This window comes from Theropithecus gelada, chromosome 3 (assembly GCF_003255815.1).
Source record: "Theropithecus gelada isolate Dixy chromosome 3, Tgel_1.0, whole genome shotgun sequence".
NCBI lineage: Eukaryota > Metazoa > Chordata > Mammalia > Primates > Cercopithecidae > Theropithecus > Theropithecus gelada.
In genome coordinates this window covers 8,082,616-8,101,075 of record NC_037670.1, presented here as the reverse complement: position 1 = coordinate 8,101,075, position 18,460 = coordinate 8,082,616, and the positions used below count along the sequence as shown (strand labels likewise).

Genomic DNA, 18,460 nt, shown 5'->3' with positions numbered 1-18,460 from the left:
ATTCTCATGTCTCAGCCTCCCGAGTAGCTGGTATTACAGGCGCCCGCCACCACACCTGGCTAATTTTTTGTATTTTTAGTAGAGATGGGATTTCGTCATGTTGGCCAGGCTGGTTTCAAACTCCTGACCTCAAGTAATCCGCCCGTCTCGGCCTCCAAAAGTGCTGGAATTACAGGCGTGAGCCATCGTGCCTAGTCAATTCTTTTCATTTTAGTGTTTAAAAACATTTCCCTCTAGTTCCTTGTGTGATGTTGGAGGACCTTAACACCACTCTCGACTTTGGCCGTGTGTCAAAATCACCTAGGATTTTGTTTTGTTTTACTTTCATGCCCAGGCCTGTTTCGGCCTCAAATTTGACCTTGAGAGTTACCCTAACAGTTACTGTGTGTGCAGAAGGGACAGACCATCAGTTGGGGTGACAGGGGAAAGGCTTCACAGGGCTTGTCGTGACTGCATCCCTTGCTTCTTCCCAATTTGTTCCTGGCTGTAGTGAAAGTCACAGAGTCCACAGAATGCAGGACTTCGATGGCCAGGTGGTCCAGGTAAGAGAGATGGGCCGAGAGCTGCTTATTCTGTTCCCGGGGTGCTTTTGAAAAGTTGAGATTTGGGTCGGGTGATGGCAAGTTTGTTAGGGGAATTTTCCGAATTAAATTATTTTAGTAAAAATTATAGCCTACCTACTATAGGCCAGGATTTATACTAGATTCTAGGGATACCAAGTTTAATAAGATTTTGAGGCCAGGCATGGTGGCTCATACCTGTAATCCCAGCACTTTGGGAGGCCGAGGCAGGTGGGTCACCTGAGGTCAGGAGTTCCAGACTAGCCTGGCCAACGTGGTGAAACTCCATCTCTACTAAAAATATAAAAATTAGCCGGGTGTGGTGGCGCATGCCTGTAATCCCAGCTACTCAGCAGGCTGAGGCACAGGAATTGCTTGAACCTGGGAGGTGGAGGCTGCAATGAGCCAAGAGATTGCACCACTGCACTCCAGCCTGGACGACAGAGCAAGACTCTGTCTTAAAAAAAAAAGATTTGCCGGGCGCGGTGGCTCAAGCCTGTAATCCCAGCACTTTGGGAGGCCGAGACGGGCGGATCACGAGGTCAGGAGATCGAGACCATCCTGGCTAACACGGTGAAACCCCGTCTCTACTAAAAAATAAAAAAAAAAAAAAAATTAGCCGGGCGAGGTGGCGGGCGCCTGTAGTCCCAGCTACTCGGGAGGCTGAGGCAGGAGAATGGCGGGAACCCGGGAGGCGGAGCTTGCAGTGAGCTGAGATCCGGCCACTGCACTCCAGCCCGGGCGACAGAGCGAGACTCCGTCTCAAAAAAAAAAAAGAAAAGGAAAACAAAAAAAAAAAGATTTTTGGGGATGATACTCTAGTGGGTGAACAAGTTAAAAAGCTCACTGAGGCCAGATGTGGTGGCTCACCCCTATAACCTCAGCATCTGGGGAGGCCGAAGCAAAGGTATCACAGCACTTGCTGTATTCATGCATATATGCATTTAAATATTTATTGTAGGTACCTACCATGAGCCAGGCGCTATTCTGGGGATGAGAATAAAATGGAGAGCAAAATACAGCTGGCCTAGAACACCACAGCACTAATTATACTGTGATATGGCTTTTTGTTTTATTTGAAAAAAATTTTTTTTTTTTTTTTGAGACGGAGTCTTGCTCTGTCGCCCAGGCTGGAGTGCAGTGGCGCCATCTCGGCTCACTGCAAGCTCTGCCTCCCGGGTTCACACCATTCTCTTGCCTCAGCCTCCCGAGTAGCTGGGACTACAGGCGCGTACCACCACGCCCGGCTAATTTTTGTATTTTTAGTAGAGACAGGGTTTCATCGTGTTAGCCAGGGTGGTCTCGATCTCCTGACCTCATGATCTGCCCGTCTCGGCCTCCCAAAGCGCTGGGATTACAGGTGTGAGCCACTGCGCCTGGCCATATTTGAAAATTTTTTAGAGGCAGGGTCTCACTCTGTTGCCTAGGCTGGAATGCAGTGGCGCGATCATAGCTCACTGCAGCCTTGAACTCTTGGGCCCAAGTGATCTTCTTGCCTCAGCCCCCTGAGTAACTGGGTCTACAGGCGTGCATCATCATCCTTGGCTAATTATTTTATTTTAAAGAGAGAGAAATTCTCACTGTGTTGGCCAGGCTGGTCTCAAACCCTTGGCCTCAAGCCATCCTTCCGCCTTGGCCGTCCAAAATGTTGGGATTACGGGTGTAAGCCACCATGCCGGGCCTCCTTCACCTATTAGACTGAGTGACTTTGTGCAAGTTACCAGAGATCTCAGCCCACAGCAACCTCCACTTCCTGGATTCAAGTGATTCTAGTGCCTCAGACCCCCTAGTAGCTGGGATTACAGGCATGCGCCACCAGACCTGGCTAATTTTTATATTTTTAGTAGAGATGGGGTTTTACCATGTTGGCCAGGCTGGTCTTGAACTCCTGGCCTCAGGTGATCCACATGCCTCAGCCTCCCAAAGTGCTGGGATTACAGGAGTGAGTCGCTGTGCCCAGCTGAGATTCAGTTTCTTACTCGGTGGTTTTGGGTATTGACTTAGCACAGTGCCTGGCATAAAAATCGTTCAATAGGCCGGGCGCGGTGGCTCAAGCCTGTAATCCCAGCACTTTGGGAGGCCGAGATGGGCGGATCACGAGGTCAGGAGATCGAGACCATCCTGGCTAACACGGTGAAACCCCGTCTCTACTAAAAATACAAAAAACTAGCTGGGCGAGGTGGCGGGCGCCTGTAGTCCCAGCTACTCGGGAGGCTGAGGCAGGAGAATGGCGTAAACCCAGGAGGCGGAGCTTGCAGTGAGCTGAGATCCGGCCACCGCACTCCAGCCCGGGCGACACAGCAAGACTCCATCTCAAAAAAAAAAAAAAAAAAAAAAAAAAAATCGTTCAATAGATGACACTTTTCATTAGGCAGTTAGAAAAATGAGTCTGGAACTGGGGAGAGTGGTTGAGACCAGAGATCACAGTGCAGAGGCCACAGTTAAGCATTGGGAGTGGCTGCCGTCTCCCAGGGTAGCATGAGGAGTGAGGAGAGAGGAGGGCAGGAGACAGACCCTGGAGAGAGATCCCAACAGCAAAGGGTCTGAAGTAGAGGCTGAGTGCGCGAGCAAGGCTGGAAGCTGTGAGAGAGTAGAAGAGAGAGCTGGGAGGAGAAGGGTTATGGAGGAGGGGTGGTTCTTTAGAGATGGTGTGGGATGGACGGCAGAGCTCTTGGATTTGCCCCTTTGGAGATCTGCATTTTACTTTAATAAGAGCAGTTTCAATGCAGTGGGAGACTGGTGGATTGACAAGGAGTAAGATGAGCATAGAGCAGCCTGCCCGGACCATGCTCCAGGTGCCCAGGAGTGGCAGGCGATGGTGCTGGTCCTTCTTTGGATGAGGACACCAGGGTTCTAAGCATTTCTTCTCATCCCCCTGACCTCTGTTTGTCTGCTAGGTCGCCTGTGGTCAGGATCATAGTCTGTTCCTGACGGATAAAGGAGAAGTCTATTCTTGCGGATGGGGCGCTGATGGGCAAACAGGTAGAGTTCTTTTCATGCACTGGGGTCGTGAAAGTTCTCGGTCCATGTCATGTGGAGCTGTGAGCTGCAGGGCATTTATGGGCTAGAACCCTTCTTCCTTAATTCAGCTCTTACCTCTTATCACTTTCTGAGGAACACTGTTCTTGGCTCCATCGCCCAAGCTGGAGTGCAGTGGTGCGATTACATCTCACTGTAGTCTCAAACTCCCAGGCTCAGGTGATCCTCCCACCACAGCCTCCAGAATAACTGGGACAACAGGTGTGAGCCAACAAGCCCAGCTTATTTTTTGTAGCAACAGGGTTTCGCCGTGTTGCCCAGGCTGGTCTTGAACTCCTGACCTTAAGCAGTCTGCCTGCTGTGGCCTCTTGGTGTGCTGGGATTCCAGGTGGGAACCACTGTGCCCTCCTGTAATACTATTTTTTTGCATCTCTTCCATTCCCCTCAGCACTGGCTGCCACAGAAATAAACTGAGAGAAGGCTGGGTGTGGTGGCTCACACCTGTAATCCCAGCACTTTGGGAGGCCGAGGTGGGTGGATCACTTGAGGTCAGGAGTTTGAGACCAGCCTGGCTACCATGGTGAAACCCCATCTCTACTAAAATTATAAAAATTAGCCGGGTGTGGTGGCGCATGGCTGTAATACCAGCTACTAGGGAGGCTGAGGCAGGAGAATTGCTTGAACCTGGGAGGCGGAGGTTGCAGTGAGCCAAGATCACACCACTGCACTCCAGCCTGGGCAACAGAGCGAGACTCCATCTCAAAAAAAAATGAACTGAGAGAGCATTGGGGTATCTTTGGCCACTCAACAGAGGAGTTCTGAGTCTTTTAGCAACAAGAACAAGCTGTTTGAGGCTTTTAAAAAGTTTTTAAAATTTTATTTATTATTATTATTATTTTTTTTCAAGACAGTGTCTCACTCTGTCGCCCAGGCTGGAGTGCAGTGGCGTGATCTCGGCTCTCTGCAAGCTCCACCTCCCAGGTTCATGCCATTCTCCTGCCTCAGCCTCCCGAGTAGCTGGGACTACAGGCGCCCGCCACCTCGCCCGGCTAATTTTTCGTATTTTTTAGTAGAGATGGGGTTTCATCGTGTCAGCCAGGATGGTCTCGATCTTACCTCGTGATCTGCCCGCCTAGGCCTCTCAAAGCGCTGGGATTACAGGCATGAGCCACCATGCCCGGCCCCAGTCTTTTTACTGTCTCCATAGTTTGTCTTTTTCAGAATGCCATATAGCTAGAATGCTATAGTATGTAACCTTTTCAGATAAGCTTCTTTTAATCAGTATCATGCATTTAAGTTTCCTCCACGCCTTTCCATGGCTTGGCGGCTTACTGCTTTTTAGTGCTAAATAACAAACATTACATTGTCTGGATGCACCATGGTTGATCCATTCACCTGCTGAGGAACAGGTCCATCCCTTTGAGGACCCTGGTTGAAGGCAGGAGTCTACAGTTCAGTGTTCTGCCTTGGGCTGCTGCCCAGGGGTTACCCCCATAGCAAGTGCCGATAATGACATTTGCTTTTGGGCAGGTCCTGTCTGTCCTTTTCTCTGCTGTTTTTGTTTGTTTGTTTTTGAGACGGAGGCTCGCTCTGTCGCCCAGGCATGATCGTGCAGTGGCATGATCTTGGCTCACTTCAACCGTTGCCGCCTGGGTTTAAGTGATTCTCTGGCCTCAGCCTCCTGAGTAGCTGGGATTACAGGTGCCTGCCACCGCACCCGGCTAATTTTTGTAGAGACGGAGTTTCACCATCTTGGTCAGGCTGGTCTTGAACTCCTGACCTCATGATCCACCCACCTTGGCCTCCCAAAGTGCTGGGATTACAGGCGTGAGCCACTGTGCCCGGCCTCTCTGCTGACTGTTAACCATGCCATTTTAAGTTCCCTGTTTTTTGGGAGTGGTGTTGGGGATGGCATGGGCTCTTAGAGATTTTCTTTATTTCTAGCAAGACCACCAGTGCATTAGAAATTGCTTGTTGTGATCGGGCAGGTGACGCACACCTGTAATCAAGCACTTTGGGAGGCTGAGGCAGGAGGATTGCTTGAGCCTAGGAGTTAGATACCAGCCTGGGCAACATAGTGAGACGCCGTCTCTATTTCAATTAAAAAAAAACTTTTAGACCAGGCTCTGTGACTCACGCCTATAATCCCAGCATTTTGGGAAGCTGAGATGGACAGATCACTTGAGGTCAGGAGTTTGAGACCAGCCTCGCCAACATGACAAATCCCCATCTCTATGAAAAATACAAAAGTTAGCTGGGTGTGGTGGTGCATGCCTGTGATCTCAGCTTCTTGGGAGGTGGCTAAGGCACAAGAATTAAAAACTTGCTTGAACCCAGGAGGTGGAGATTGCAGTGAGCTGAGATCGCGCCACTGCACTGCAGCCAGGGCAACACAGTGAGACTCCATCTCAAAAATAAATAAATAAATAAGTTGTATGAGCATGCAAATAAGCAGATTAGGATTTCCTTCCTTCCTTCCTTCCTTCCTCCCTCCCTCCCTCCCTCTTCTTTTCTTTCTTTTTCTTTCTTTTTTTATTTTTTGAGATAGTCTCACTCTTGCCAAGGCTAGAGTGCAGCAGCACAGTCTTGGCTTAACTGGAACCTCTGCCTCCCAGGTTCAAGCAATTCTTGTGCCTCAGCCTCCTGAGTAGCTGGGATTACAGGCATGTACCATTATGCCCTGATAATTTTTGTAATTTTTTTTTTTAATAGAGACAGGGTTTCACCATGTTGACCAGGCTGATCTCGAATTCCTGACCTCAAGTGATCTGCCCACCTCAGCCTCTCAAAGTGTTGGGATTGCAGACGTGAGCCACTGCGCCCAGCCCCAGATTAGGATTTCTGAGCTGATACTTGTTAAGTGCTTAAAACTGCACTTGGCGTATAGTAAGTCTGTGTATGTGTTTGTTAAAAGAGCAAATAATTAAAAATCCATCTTTTCCACTGTGTTAGGTCTGGGTCACTACAATATCACCAGCACGCCCACCAAGCTAGGTGGAGACCTGGCGGGAGTGAACATTGTCCAAGTTACCACCTACGGTGATTGCTGCCTGGCCGTGTCCGCCGACGGAGGACTTTTTGGTTGGGGAAACTCGGAGTACCTGCAGCTGGCCTCTGTCACTGACTCCACACAGGTATGCGGTCACCGACAGCGTGGTGCTGGGAGGTTTGGAAACATTAAAGTGTTAAGGGGCCGGGTGTGGTGGCTCACACCTGTAATCCCAGCACTTTGAAAGGCCGAGACAGGCAGATCGCTTGAGGTCAAGAGTTCAAGACCAGCCTGCACAACATGGCAAAACCCCATCTCTACAAAAAAAATACAAAAATTCGCCAGGTGTGGTAGTGCATGCCTATAATCCCAGGTACTCAGGAGGCTGAGGCATGAGAATTGAATCGCTCAGAGAGTGCAGTGAGCTGAGATCGCGCCACCGCCTTCCAGCCTGGGTGACAGAGCAAGACTCTGTCTCAAAACAAAGCAAATAGGCTGGGCACGGTGACTCACGCCTGTAATCCCAGTACTTTGGGGGGCCAAGTCGGGCGGATCACCTGAGGTCAGGAGTTCAAGACCAGCCTGGCAAACATGGTGAAACCCCATCTCTACTAAAAAAAAATACAAAAATTAGCCGGGTGTGGTGACAGGTACCTGTAATCCCAGCTACTCGGGAGGCTGAGGCAGGAGAATAGCTTGAACACAGGTGGTGGAGGTTGCAGTGAGCCGAGATTGCACCATTGCACTGCAGCCTGGTGGACAAGAGCGAGACTTCGTCTCAAAAAAAGAAAAAAAAGGACAAGTAAAGGAATAAAGAATGACTACTCCATAGCAGGGCAGCCGCCCCACACTTTTTTCTTTTTTTTTTTGAGACAGTGTGTCACTCTCTTGGCAGGCTGGAGTGCAGTGGCGCAATCTTGGCTCACTGCAACCTCCACCTCCCGGATTCAAGCAATTCTCCTGACTCAGGCCCCCGACTAGCTGGGACTACAGGTGCCCACCACCATGCCCGGCTAATTTTTGTATTTTTAGTAGAGACAGGGTTTCACCATGTTGGCCAGGATGGTCTCGATCTCTTGACCTCGTGATCCGCCCATCTCAGCCTCCCAAAGTGCTGGGATTACAGGCTTGAGCCACCGCGCCTGGCCTGTATTTTTTTTAGTAGAGACAGGGTTTCACTGTGTTAGCCAGGATGATCTCTATCTCCTGACCTCGTGATCCGCCCGCCTCGGCCTCCCAAAGTGCTGGGATTACAGGCATGAGCCACCGCGCCCAGCCAGGGTTTACATTTCAACGTGAGATTTGGGTGGGGACACAGATCCAAACCATATCAATTGTGTAACTAATCTCTTTCGTCCCATCACTCATGTTCCACAATTACCAACTAACAGCCAATTCAAAAAATAGAGATATGATTCACACACCGTAATTCACCATTTTAAAGTTTACAATTTAGTGGATTTTAGTATTAACATATTCACAAGGCTGTGCAACTGTTACCACTATCTAATTTCAGAACATTTTAATGACTCCTCCAAACAACCCCATATTGCTAATGGCTAGTTTTTTGTTTATTTGTTTGTTGGTTTTGGTTTTGTTTTTTTTTTTAGACATACGGTCTCACTTTGTTGTCCAGGCTGGAGTGCTATCATAGCTCGCTGCAGCCTCGAACTCCTGGCTCCAGCAATCTTCCCAGCTCAGCCGTCCTAGTAACTGGGACTATAGGTGCACACTGTCACACTCAGCTAATTTACAAAAAATTTTGTTGTAGAGACAGGGTCTCGCTTTTTTGCCCAGCCTAGTCTCAAACTCCTGTCCTCAAGCGATTCTCCCACTTCAACCTCCCAAACTGCCAGGATTATAGGCATGACCACTGCTGTACCTGGCTGGTGCAGTGCTGCGGTTTGAGGTTGCAGTGTGTTGTGATCATGCCGCTTGTGAATAGCTGCTGGACTCCAGCCTGGGCAACATAGTGAGATCCCATCTCTAATAAATAAACATATTACATTCCTTGATATGATCAAATTTCTGACAACATACAGCAGGGTTTTAAATTTGTGTTAATAGATAGAGAAATCTGCACAAAGGGAAAGTAAAGGTCAGCTAATAAGATTTTTAAAAGCCTCCCCTGTGATCAGGTACAGTAGCTAGAAGTGGTTGCAAATTTGGCTATGAGCTTCCTAGTAGGGAAAGCAAAGAAGAAACATGGCCATTTAAATGATTCATTGTTTCCGTAAGATAAACAGCAAATAAGGTGTTGGGGAGAAATATGGCTCTCCCAGCTACCAAGGCCTGAGAGAAATGTCACCCATGGCCTTCCTGTGGGGGACAGATCCAGTGGCATGCCATTGTTATATATTGCCACATAGCAAAAGGCCCCAATACTTAGTGGATTAAAACAATACACTTTATTTATTTATTTAGAGATAGGATCTTGCTCTGTCACCCAGGATGGAGTACAGTGGTGTGATCACGGCTCACTGTAACCTCCACTTCCTGGGTTCAAGCGATTCTCCTGGCTCAGCCCTCTGAGTAGCTGGGACTACAGGCACTTGCCACCACGCCCAGCTAATTTTTGTATTTTTAATAGAGACAGGGTTTCACCATGTTGGCCAGGCTGGTCTCGAACTCCTGATCTCAAGTGATCTGCCTGCCTCAGCCTCCCAAAGTGCTGGGATTATAGGCGTGAGCCACCACACCTGGCCACAAATGTCATTTCATGTTAACTTTAGTTGACATCTGCCTCCTCCACTAGACTACAACTCTCTGAGCGTGGAAACTGGGTCTCTTTTGCTTACCATTATACCCCAGCCCCTAGTTTAATGCTTGGCATGTGATGTTCAAGAAGTATCTCTGGAGTGAATGAATGAACTGGGACTCAGCTACTCTGTACCTAAGACCAGAACACTTCCCAGTCCTTACTGGTTTGCTTTCCTAACAGTGTGGCTCCTTTCTTTGGTTCAGGTGAATGTGCCCCGGTGCTTACACTTCTCAGGAGTGGGGAAGGTGCGACAGGCTGCGTGCGGTGGCACAGGCTGTGCAGTGTTAAACGGTGAGGCCTTCTTTCCGGTGGTTCATTGGGAAGCTGTAGGTGGATTGCATAGGGAGTGGTCAGTGTCCATTGGATTTGCAGGCTGTAGACCTCAGCCTCAGGAGGGTAACATGGCTGGGCGTGGTGGCTCACATCTGTATTCCCAGTACTTTGGACAACTGAGGCAGGAGGATTGCTTGAGGCCAGGAGTTCCAGACCAGCCTGGGCAATATAACGAGACCCCGTCTCTGCCAAAAAGTGGAGAAATTAGCTGGAAGGCTGGGTGTGGTGGCTCACACCTGTAATCTCAGCACTTTGGGAAGCCAAGGCAGGCGGATCACCTGAGGTCAGGAGTTCAAGACCATCGTGGCCAACATGGTGAAACCCTGTTTCTACTAAAAATAGAAAAATTAGCCAGACATGGTGGTGCATGCTTGTAATCCTAGCTACTCGGAAGGCTAAGGTGGGAGAACCACTTGAACCCAGGAGGCAGAGGTTGCAGTGAGCCGAGATCGCGCCACTGCACTCCAGCCTGGGTGATAGAGCGAGACTCTGTCTCAATAAAAAAAGAAAAAGAAAAAATGAAAAATTAACTCGGCATGGTGGTGCACGCCTGTAATCCCAGCTACTCAGGAGGCTGATGCAGAAAGGTCTCTTGAATCCAGGAGTTCGAGCTGCAGTGAGCTATGATCATGCCACTGCACTGGGCAACAGAGCGAGACCCTGTTTCAAAAAAGGAAGGAACTGTGGCCATGGGAAGATGTCGTTGGATTGAGCTCAGTCATTACAGGGTGTGAATAAAGTTCTTAACAAAAAGCAAATAGCCCGCTATTTATCTGTAGACACATGACCAGAGAGCTGAGTCATCCTAGAGCAAACCTCTGGAGTGGAGAGCGAACTACTTCATTCCCCTCCCTTAACCAGGGCCAGAGAGATTCCAGCTCTGCCTTCTCCAGCCAAAAAATCAAAGGCAGATGGGAGAACAGCCTTTAGCTTTGGATAGCGATGAAATGTCTGGCACCACTGATGAATATTAAACTTTCTGTATCCAAAACATCATTTCTAAGAGTTTTAAGAATCTGGCCAGACATTGTTGATGTGTTTGGCTTTGCTCTTCTGATCAGTGCGAAACACAGCGCTGTCATTAGGCGGAGAAGGCATCCTCCATTCTCTGGTATTCGTATGGGTTTTCTGGCTGATTTATGCACTGATCCCCTCCAGGTTACTAACCCTCAAGATGTGGGAAGTTTGTGTTCTGAGCCAGGAGAGCTGGCGAGACAGACTCCCCCAGCAAGAATTTAAGCAGGGGGGAGTGAATTATTCTAAATCTCTGTCTGCACATTCTTGCCAAGCAAGGAGGAAAAAAAAAAGAACAACAACAACAAAAATCGTGTGGATGTCATAAACCTTGGTGGTGTAGTTGGAGTTTCTGGTGAGGGAGGGTTCTTACTTGGATGGACTTACTGACCCTTGTTTTTACTGTAATGTAGGAGAAGGACATGTTTTTGTCTGGGGCTATGGAATTCTTGGGAAAGGCCCAAACCTAGTGGAAAGTGCTGTCCCTGAAATGATTCCACCCACTCTCTTTGGCTTGACGGAGTTCAACCCAGAAATCCAGGTTTCCCGCATCCGATGTGGACTCAGCCACTTTGCTGCACTGACCAGTAAGTGACCAAGCCGGACGGCCCCGGTGTAAGCCCAGCAGAGGTTCTCTCTCTCTCAAGTTCAACCCCAAACTTCCACCCATCCAACAGAACGGCGCCTTTGTACTGATAACTCAAGCGAGGGCTAAACGAGAAGTTGTTTGCCTCAAGGTTGTATAATGTTTCCTGTTTTCCCCCCTGGAGGTTTGGGTTTGGTTCGTTTGGTTTGTGGGTAGGCTAACGTGAACATGCGTATTCTCAAGAGAGCACCCGTCGGTGGTAGGAAGGGGCACCGCCAGTACGTCGGGTGCCGGAGGAAACCGGCAGAGGCTTGGTGGATCCACGGGTGGGTGATTAGGAAGTGATTGTGTGGGGCTTAATCCCACTCCCCGGCCGAGCCCAGACCCTGAACTGACCCAGGATATGGGATAGCAAAAGGCCCATTTGTCAGACTATCCCGTGGTTTCACGGAGGTAAATCTACTGTTTCTCCAAAGTGCTGGGGCAGAGAGTGATGAAAGGGGAGAGCGAAATGGAGGTTTTTCCCAAAGGCCTGCCAGATTACAAAGCCACAGAATATCCGCTTACCCTGCAGGGTAAGGGTAAGGAATGTGTCCTTTTCTTGGTTAAATCTCCTCCACTACGGTTACTGTGGATTCAATTTGCTGCTCTCTAGTTGACTCGAATAGTCAAACTGTCCTGAATTAATTTCATTCTGTGATTCTCAAGTAAATTAGTTATTTCCTTGCAATTAAAAGAATCTTTTCATCTCATGGCAAGTAATTGTTTTCTTTTCAAACATCTGGGCCGGAACAGTCAGTTCGTGTCATCTTCAGTTGAGTTCTCTGGCCTCATTCCCACGTGGGGCCTGTCCCAGTTGCCCGCCCTCTGTACCGGGGTCCTAACTGCTATTCCCTTATTGTCTGAATTCCAGGCTTCAGAGGCCGTCAGACAGGCAGGCCTGGGTTGTTACGGCTGTCGGCTGGAGTTTTATCTGGATCTAGGTTGAAGCACTGAAGTCGCAGTGGTCATGACTAAGCCAGAGAATTCCTTGCCACTGCCCAGCCAGAGTGGCCACTTGCATTTGCAGCTGAGTGTAGGTCTCATGAATTCTGTTTTTTTTTTTTTTTTTGAGACAGAGTCTCACTCTTGTTGCCCAGGCTGGAGTGCAATGGCACGATCTTGGCTCACCACAATCTCCACCTCCCGGGTTCAAGCGATTCTCCTGCCTCAGCCTCCCGAGTAACTGGGATTATAGGCACCCTCCAACATGCCTGGCTAATTTGGTATCATGAATTCTTAAAGCTATTTTGATTTGGCAAGTAAGAGTCATATGGACTAATTTTTGGAGAAACAAATATCTACTTTCCAGAAAGTTCTTAAGGCCTAAACTATGGGCAGAGTCATGTGTTTAGAAATCTGTGTGAAGTGTTTGATTAGAGCAGAGGCTTTTCTACTTGCCCTCATGCCATGTAGCCATTTCAGGTCACAGCGAAATGAAATTCCTTTCTGGATTTCTCCCCAAGACCCAACAGGCCTCCTTGTAAGGGTGAGTTACTGCCTGTTGGTAGACAGAGCGTGGCTGTCTTCCTGCCTGTGTGCCTGGCATTTGCAGATAGCCATCTGGGAATTGGAGTTGGTTGGTTTATCCTGTGGTCTGCTAGCATTTTGGGGAGCCAGACCAAATTGTTCTGTTAAACACCCGAGGTCTAGCTGGGTGCAGTGGATCATGCTTGTAATCCCAGCACTTTGGGAGGCCAAGATGGGAGGATCCTTCGAGCCCAGGAGTTCGAGACTAGCCTGGGCAACATAGTAAGATTCCGTTTCTACAAAAAATACAGAAATTAGCTGGGTGTGGTGGTGCACACCAGCCTATAGTCCCAGTACTCTGGAGGCTGAGATGGAAGGATTGCTGCTTGAGTTTGAGACTTCAAGGCTTCAGTGAGCGGTGTTTGTGCCACTGCATCACAGCCTGGGCAACAGAGTGAGACCCTGTCTCAAAAGCAAAGAAAAACACACACACAAAAAACTATCTGAGGTCTGAGTGTGGAGGACAAGGGGCACGCTCAGATCAGGGGGGCTAAGATAGCTTGTAATTATTCCGTACTTCATCAATCCCGGGTCTTGTAGTCTTGGCTTTTCCTTGTCACTTCCTCTGCCCCCCATGACCCAAGCCTTTTGCCCGACAGCTGGTGGTGACATGGGCCCAGGAGTGCCCCAGCTGGTAGAGACAGAGTCCCACCTGAAGGCCAGGCTGAGAGAGGCCATCTCCTGGGTTGACCTCTTACAGCATCCTGTACTTTTTCTTCCTCACAGTTTTTACAGTTTGTAAACATATATTAAAATCATCTGTCTGTTCCATCTCCAGCCTGTCCCCAGCTCCTGAAACACAGACCTAGACCCAGCACAAGCAGGCACTCGGTCATTAGATTCCCTATGGCCAAATGCTCCCAAAATATGGACAGTCAATCCAGGAATGACAAATTGTCCTACTTTTCACTGCCAAATCAGGAAGCCCAGGGTGTGGAGGGCAGAGTTTGGTGGCACATGATTGTAGGCGGGGCACAAGGGGTGAGCAGAGTAGGCTGTGTGCACCAGTGACCTCCAGCCCTGTCCACTACCCACAGACCCCAGCTCCATGCACCACCCCCCAGCCTCGTGCACCACCCCCAGGCCCCAGCTCCGTACACTACCCCAACCCTGTCCACCACCCCCAGACCCCAGCTCCATGCACCACCCCAGCCCCCATCTTCATTTACGTGCTCATCTCCCACATGGGTGGATACAGCAGAAGTCCTGGGCGTGGACCTGTTTTCGATATGGAGGCAGCATCTCTGACCCTTACTTTTGCCTTCAAAGAAAGCATGAACACCTGGTAAAAGCTGAACAGTGGGCTCTGTAGGTATCTGGTTCTAAAAAGCCTGTTCTCATGACCCATCCTCTCCTTGGAGACTTGTTCTTCACACAGTGCCAACCAACCCGTTTTCCTCCCTTTGCAGACAAAGGAGAGCTGTTTGTATGGGGCAAGAACATCCGAGGCTGCCTGGGAATCGGTCGCCTGGAGGACCAGTATTTCCCATGGAGGGTAAGGCTGACTGGGGCGGTCTCGAGAATGGACGCTGAGAGTAGAGTCACCTGACGTCACCGCAGACACCTCGCGTGCAGCTGGGCCAGGACGAGGGCCACGGGACCTGCTCCCCCTTCCGGGTCCTGGCTACGCTCCTCCAGTGCAGCATGCCACGCCATAGCACACTCTGTGGTGACACCCATGAGATACCCGTGGGACATCTGCATGGTGTGATGGGCGGGGGAGTGACACCAGGCTCTCGGGGTGCAGGAGCTGGGTCAACCCATCCCGGCCCGCTGATTGGGAGGTTGGAGGCAGTGGCTGACCCAAGCATCCAGTCCTGTAAGAAGGCCTGTTGGAGGCCGTCCTTGGGGTGGATCGGGGAAACAGAGGCACGATGGTGCAAGGCTCTGGCAGGGTGCCGTGAGGCTCCAGAGAGGGGGAGATACTCGATGAAGTCGGCACACTAGGAGCTGTTTACAGAAGCCCACATAGGGGAATGCTTCACAATGAATTTAAAAGAAAGCAGGATGTTTAATATTTAGATGGTCCAACCGCAGCCATGAAGTGAAAAAATGAAGTCGCTTCCTTAGGGGCGGTAGTATGCAATTAGACAAAAAGGCTCCTTCCAGAATTACAGGGGAAGAGAGACTCGTTCTAAAATTGTAGTTTACCTTTGCTTTGTTTACTAAGTCAGTTCTTTAAGGCATTCTAAAAAAGGAGGTTTTTGGGGTTTTTTGAACATGAAACATATGTTCATGGTACAAAAAAATATACTATGGAAAATAAGTCTCCCACCACCCAGTTTTGTTCCAGAGTTTTCGTTCCAGTTTTGGTCCTGGTTTCTTTATGTTCTTTTCCAGAGATAGTCTCTGCATAGAAACTCATATGCGTGTGTGCATGTGTGTGTGTGAGTGCATGCATGTGTGTGCAGGATGCATATGGGTGTACTTTATCAGAAGGTTGCATTTTAATTTGTTTTGAAATTGTGAAAAGCATTTTTTTAAAATTTTTTTAAATTTATTTTTTATTATTATTATACTTTAAGTTCTAAGGTACATGTGCATAACGTGCAGGTTTGTTACATATGTATACTTGTGCCATGTTGCTGTGCTGCACCCATCAACTCGTCAGCACCCATCAACTCGTCATTTACATCAGGTATAACTCCCAATGCAATCCCTCCCCCCTCCCCCGTGAAAAGCATTTTTAAAAAGGACTTGCACCGGGTGCGGTGGCTAACGCCTGTAATCCCAACGGCAGGCTGAGGCAGGCAGATCACAAGGTCAGGAATTCGAGACCAGCCTGACCAACATGGTGAAACCCCGTCTCTACTAAAGTACAAACAAATTAGCCAGGGGTGGTGGCAGGCGCCTGTAATCCCAGCTACTCGGGAGGCTGAGGCAGGAGAATCACTTGAACCCGGGAGGCGGAGGTTGCAGTGAGCCGAGATCGCGCCACTGCACTCCAGCCTGGGCGACAGAGGGAGACTCTGTCTCAAAAAAAAAAGGACTTGCAAAAGAAATGTGTGTGTGTATATATATATGTATGTATCTGTGTGTGTGTGTGTGTGTGTGTGTATATATATATATATTTTTTTTCAAGACCTTTGGTGGAGGCTCTGAGAAAGCAAGTTGAAATGGAGACTTTAACTTTGTTTTTTATTTTTGCTTTTTATGAGACAGAGTTTCACTCTATCACTCAGGCTGGATTACAGTGATGTGATCACAGCTCACTGCAGCCTTGACCTTCCTGGGCTCAGGTGATCCTCCCACCTCAGCCTCCTGAATAACTGGCACCACAGGCATACACCACCACACCTGGCAAATTTTTGTATTTTTAGTAGAGATGGGGGTCTCGCTATATTGCCCAGGCTGGTCTCAAACTTCTGGCCTCAAGCAGTCTGCCTCCCTCAGCTTCCCAAAGTGCTGGGATTACGGGCATGAGCCATCACACCTGGCCGACTTTAGCCTTGTTGGAAAAGTGTTTGTATAATAGAGTTGTTCCCAAGGTGTTGGACCTTGCCGGCTTTCTCCTGGGCCTGGAAACCGCCGCTGTGAGGAACGGAGAGTCAGGCAGTAGATGCAGCTCAGATAATGTGAGCGTCAGTCATCTACATGCCCACTGCTTTCTCACTGACTCCTCTCTTCTCTCACTTAGCCCTTCCTTTCGAAAAGGACTTCCTTGTGAGGGCGGGCTTGGGAAACAGTTAAAGCAGCCGGGTTTTGGGTGAAAGAATGCTGACGAGGGTCTGCCCCCTGCCCTCATTTCCTTCAAAGCAGAGTGATCAGCCTGAGATTTGACTCAGGTCATGTTGCCCCTGCCACAAGGGGCTTGTGCAAAGCGCTGGTCCCTGTGCGGGCAGGGAGTGGCCGGAGCCCGATCCCCTTGACATTCCATCTGGGTCACTTGCCCTGACTCTCCACGCACCAAGTGTCCTTCTGGTCATTTGCTTTTTATTTTTATTTTATTATTATTTTTTTGAGATGGAGTCTTGCTTTGTTGCGCAGGCTTGAATGCAGGGGCACGATCTCAGCTCACTGCAACCTCCACCTCCCAGGTTCAAGTGATTCTCCTGCCTCAGCCTCCCTAGTAGCTGGGATTACAGGTGCATGCCTGGCTATCATTTGCTTTTTAAACCCATTTGTACCGTCAGGAAAAGAGCACCCCAGCCTGTCCCCATGATGGCGGCAGTTGGCGCCAAACCATTGTCCTGCCTCTTGCACATTCAGGGAGCCCCTAAGTGTTTGTGCAGGGAGTGGCCTCGACCCCTGTCCTCTTTGGATTGGGGGTGGGACGGTCCAGTTCCTTCTGATGTCTCACTTAAAAAAAAAAAATTACAAGTGATTTTTCTTTTCTTTGTTTTGTTTGTTTGTTCTTTTAGACAGGGTCTTGCTCTGTCACCCAAGCTGGAGTGTGGTGACAGGATCTCGGCTCACTGCAGCCTCTGTCTCCCAGGTTCAAGTGATCCTCCCATCTCAGCCTCCCGAGTAGCTGGGATTACAGGCTTGCACCACCACACCTGGCTAATTTTTGTATTTTTTGTAGAGATGGGGTCTTGCTGTGTTGCCCGGGATTTTTTTTTTTTTTTGAAACAGGGTCTTGCTTTGTCGTCTAGGCTGGAGTATGGTGAGATCACAACTCACTGCAGCCTCAAACTCCGAGGCTCAAGCGATCCTCCTGCCCCAGCCCCCCAAGTAACTGAGATGTGGGATGGGATGACAGGCACGTGCCACCACACCCAAATAATTTTTTTTTTTTTTAAGGAATGGGGTCTTATGTGTTGATCTCAACCCCCTGGGCTCAAGTGATCCTCTTGCTTCATTCAGCCTCCAGAATAGCTGAGATTACAGGCATGTGCCACCACACCCGGCTTATTTTATTATTTATATTTATTTGTTTTATTTTATTTATTTATTTAAGAGATGGGGTCTCACTATGTTGCCCAGGCTGGTCTCAAACTTCTGGCCTCAAGCGATCTTCCCACCTTGGCCTCACAAAATGTTGGAATTACAGGGATGAGTCGCTGTGCCTGGGTGATCTTTATTCTTTAAAACAACTATGTTCAAATTAATGGTCCGTAGGGGATATATTACATCATTTAAGAAGTAGTCCAGAAAAGAAGAGAAAAAAAAGAGTAAAACTTCACTTGTAGCTCGTACACTGGTACCAACTAGTTATTCCTAGACTCACAGAATTTGGCCTTTTCTGAGTATGTGGGCCCAGGAGGCGACATCTGAGCCACCTGATTCAAACCTCTGCTTCCAGAACCTTTCCAGGACCTGTTTTTTTGCTACATGTTGAGACTCATCACTCAGAGAGGTTCAGTGGTTCCCCCAGGATCACAAATCTAAGTCGGAGTCAGAGCCAGGATTTGGACTCAGTTACCTCTGAGTTTTAAGATAATGGTCTTTGCTGCCGGGCGCGGTGTCTCACGCCTGTAATCCCAGCACTTTGGGAGCCTGAGGCAGGTGGATCACAAGGTCAGGAGATCAAGACCATCCTGGCTAACACGGTGAAACCCCGTCTCTACTAAAAATACAAAAAAATTAGCTGGGCGTGGTGGCGGGCGCCTGTAGTCCCACTACTCGGGAGGCTGAGGCAGGAGAATGGCGGGAACCCGGGAGTTAGAGCTTACAGTGAGCCGAGATCGCGCCACTGCACTCTAGCCTGGGCAACAGAGCGAGACTCC

At 49.1% G+C, this 18,460-nt stretch overlaps 1 protein-coding gene across 2 annotated transcripts in view; it reads left to right on the top strand.

Moving 5' to 3' along the window:
- RCC1L (RCC1 like) overlaps positions 1 to 18,460 on the top strand; it is a 59,289-nt gene that overhangs the window by 12,446 nt on the left and 28,383 nt on the right. For both annotated transcript variants that reach the window (XM_025378702.1, XM_025378701.1), the window contains exons 5-10: positions 491 to 542; positions 3,458 to 3,542; positions 6,492 to 6,673; positions 9,493 to 9,580; positions 11,050 to 11,223; positions 14,201 to 14,286. In XM_025378702.1, the coding sequence (XP_025234487.1) occupies positions 491 to 542; positions 3,458 to 3,542; positions 6,492 to 6,673; positions 9,493 to 9,580; positions 11,050 to 11,223; positions 14,201 to 14,286 (667 nt within the window). The remainder of the gene's footprint in view (positions 1 to 490; positions 543 to 3,457; positions 3,543 to 6,491; positions 6,674 to 9,492; positions 9,581 to 11,049; positions 11,224 to 14,200; positions 14,287 to 18,460) is intronic.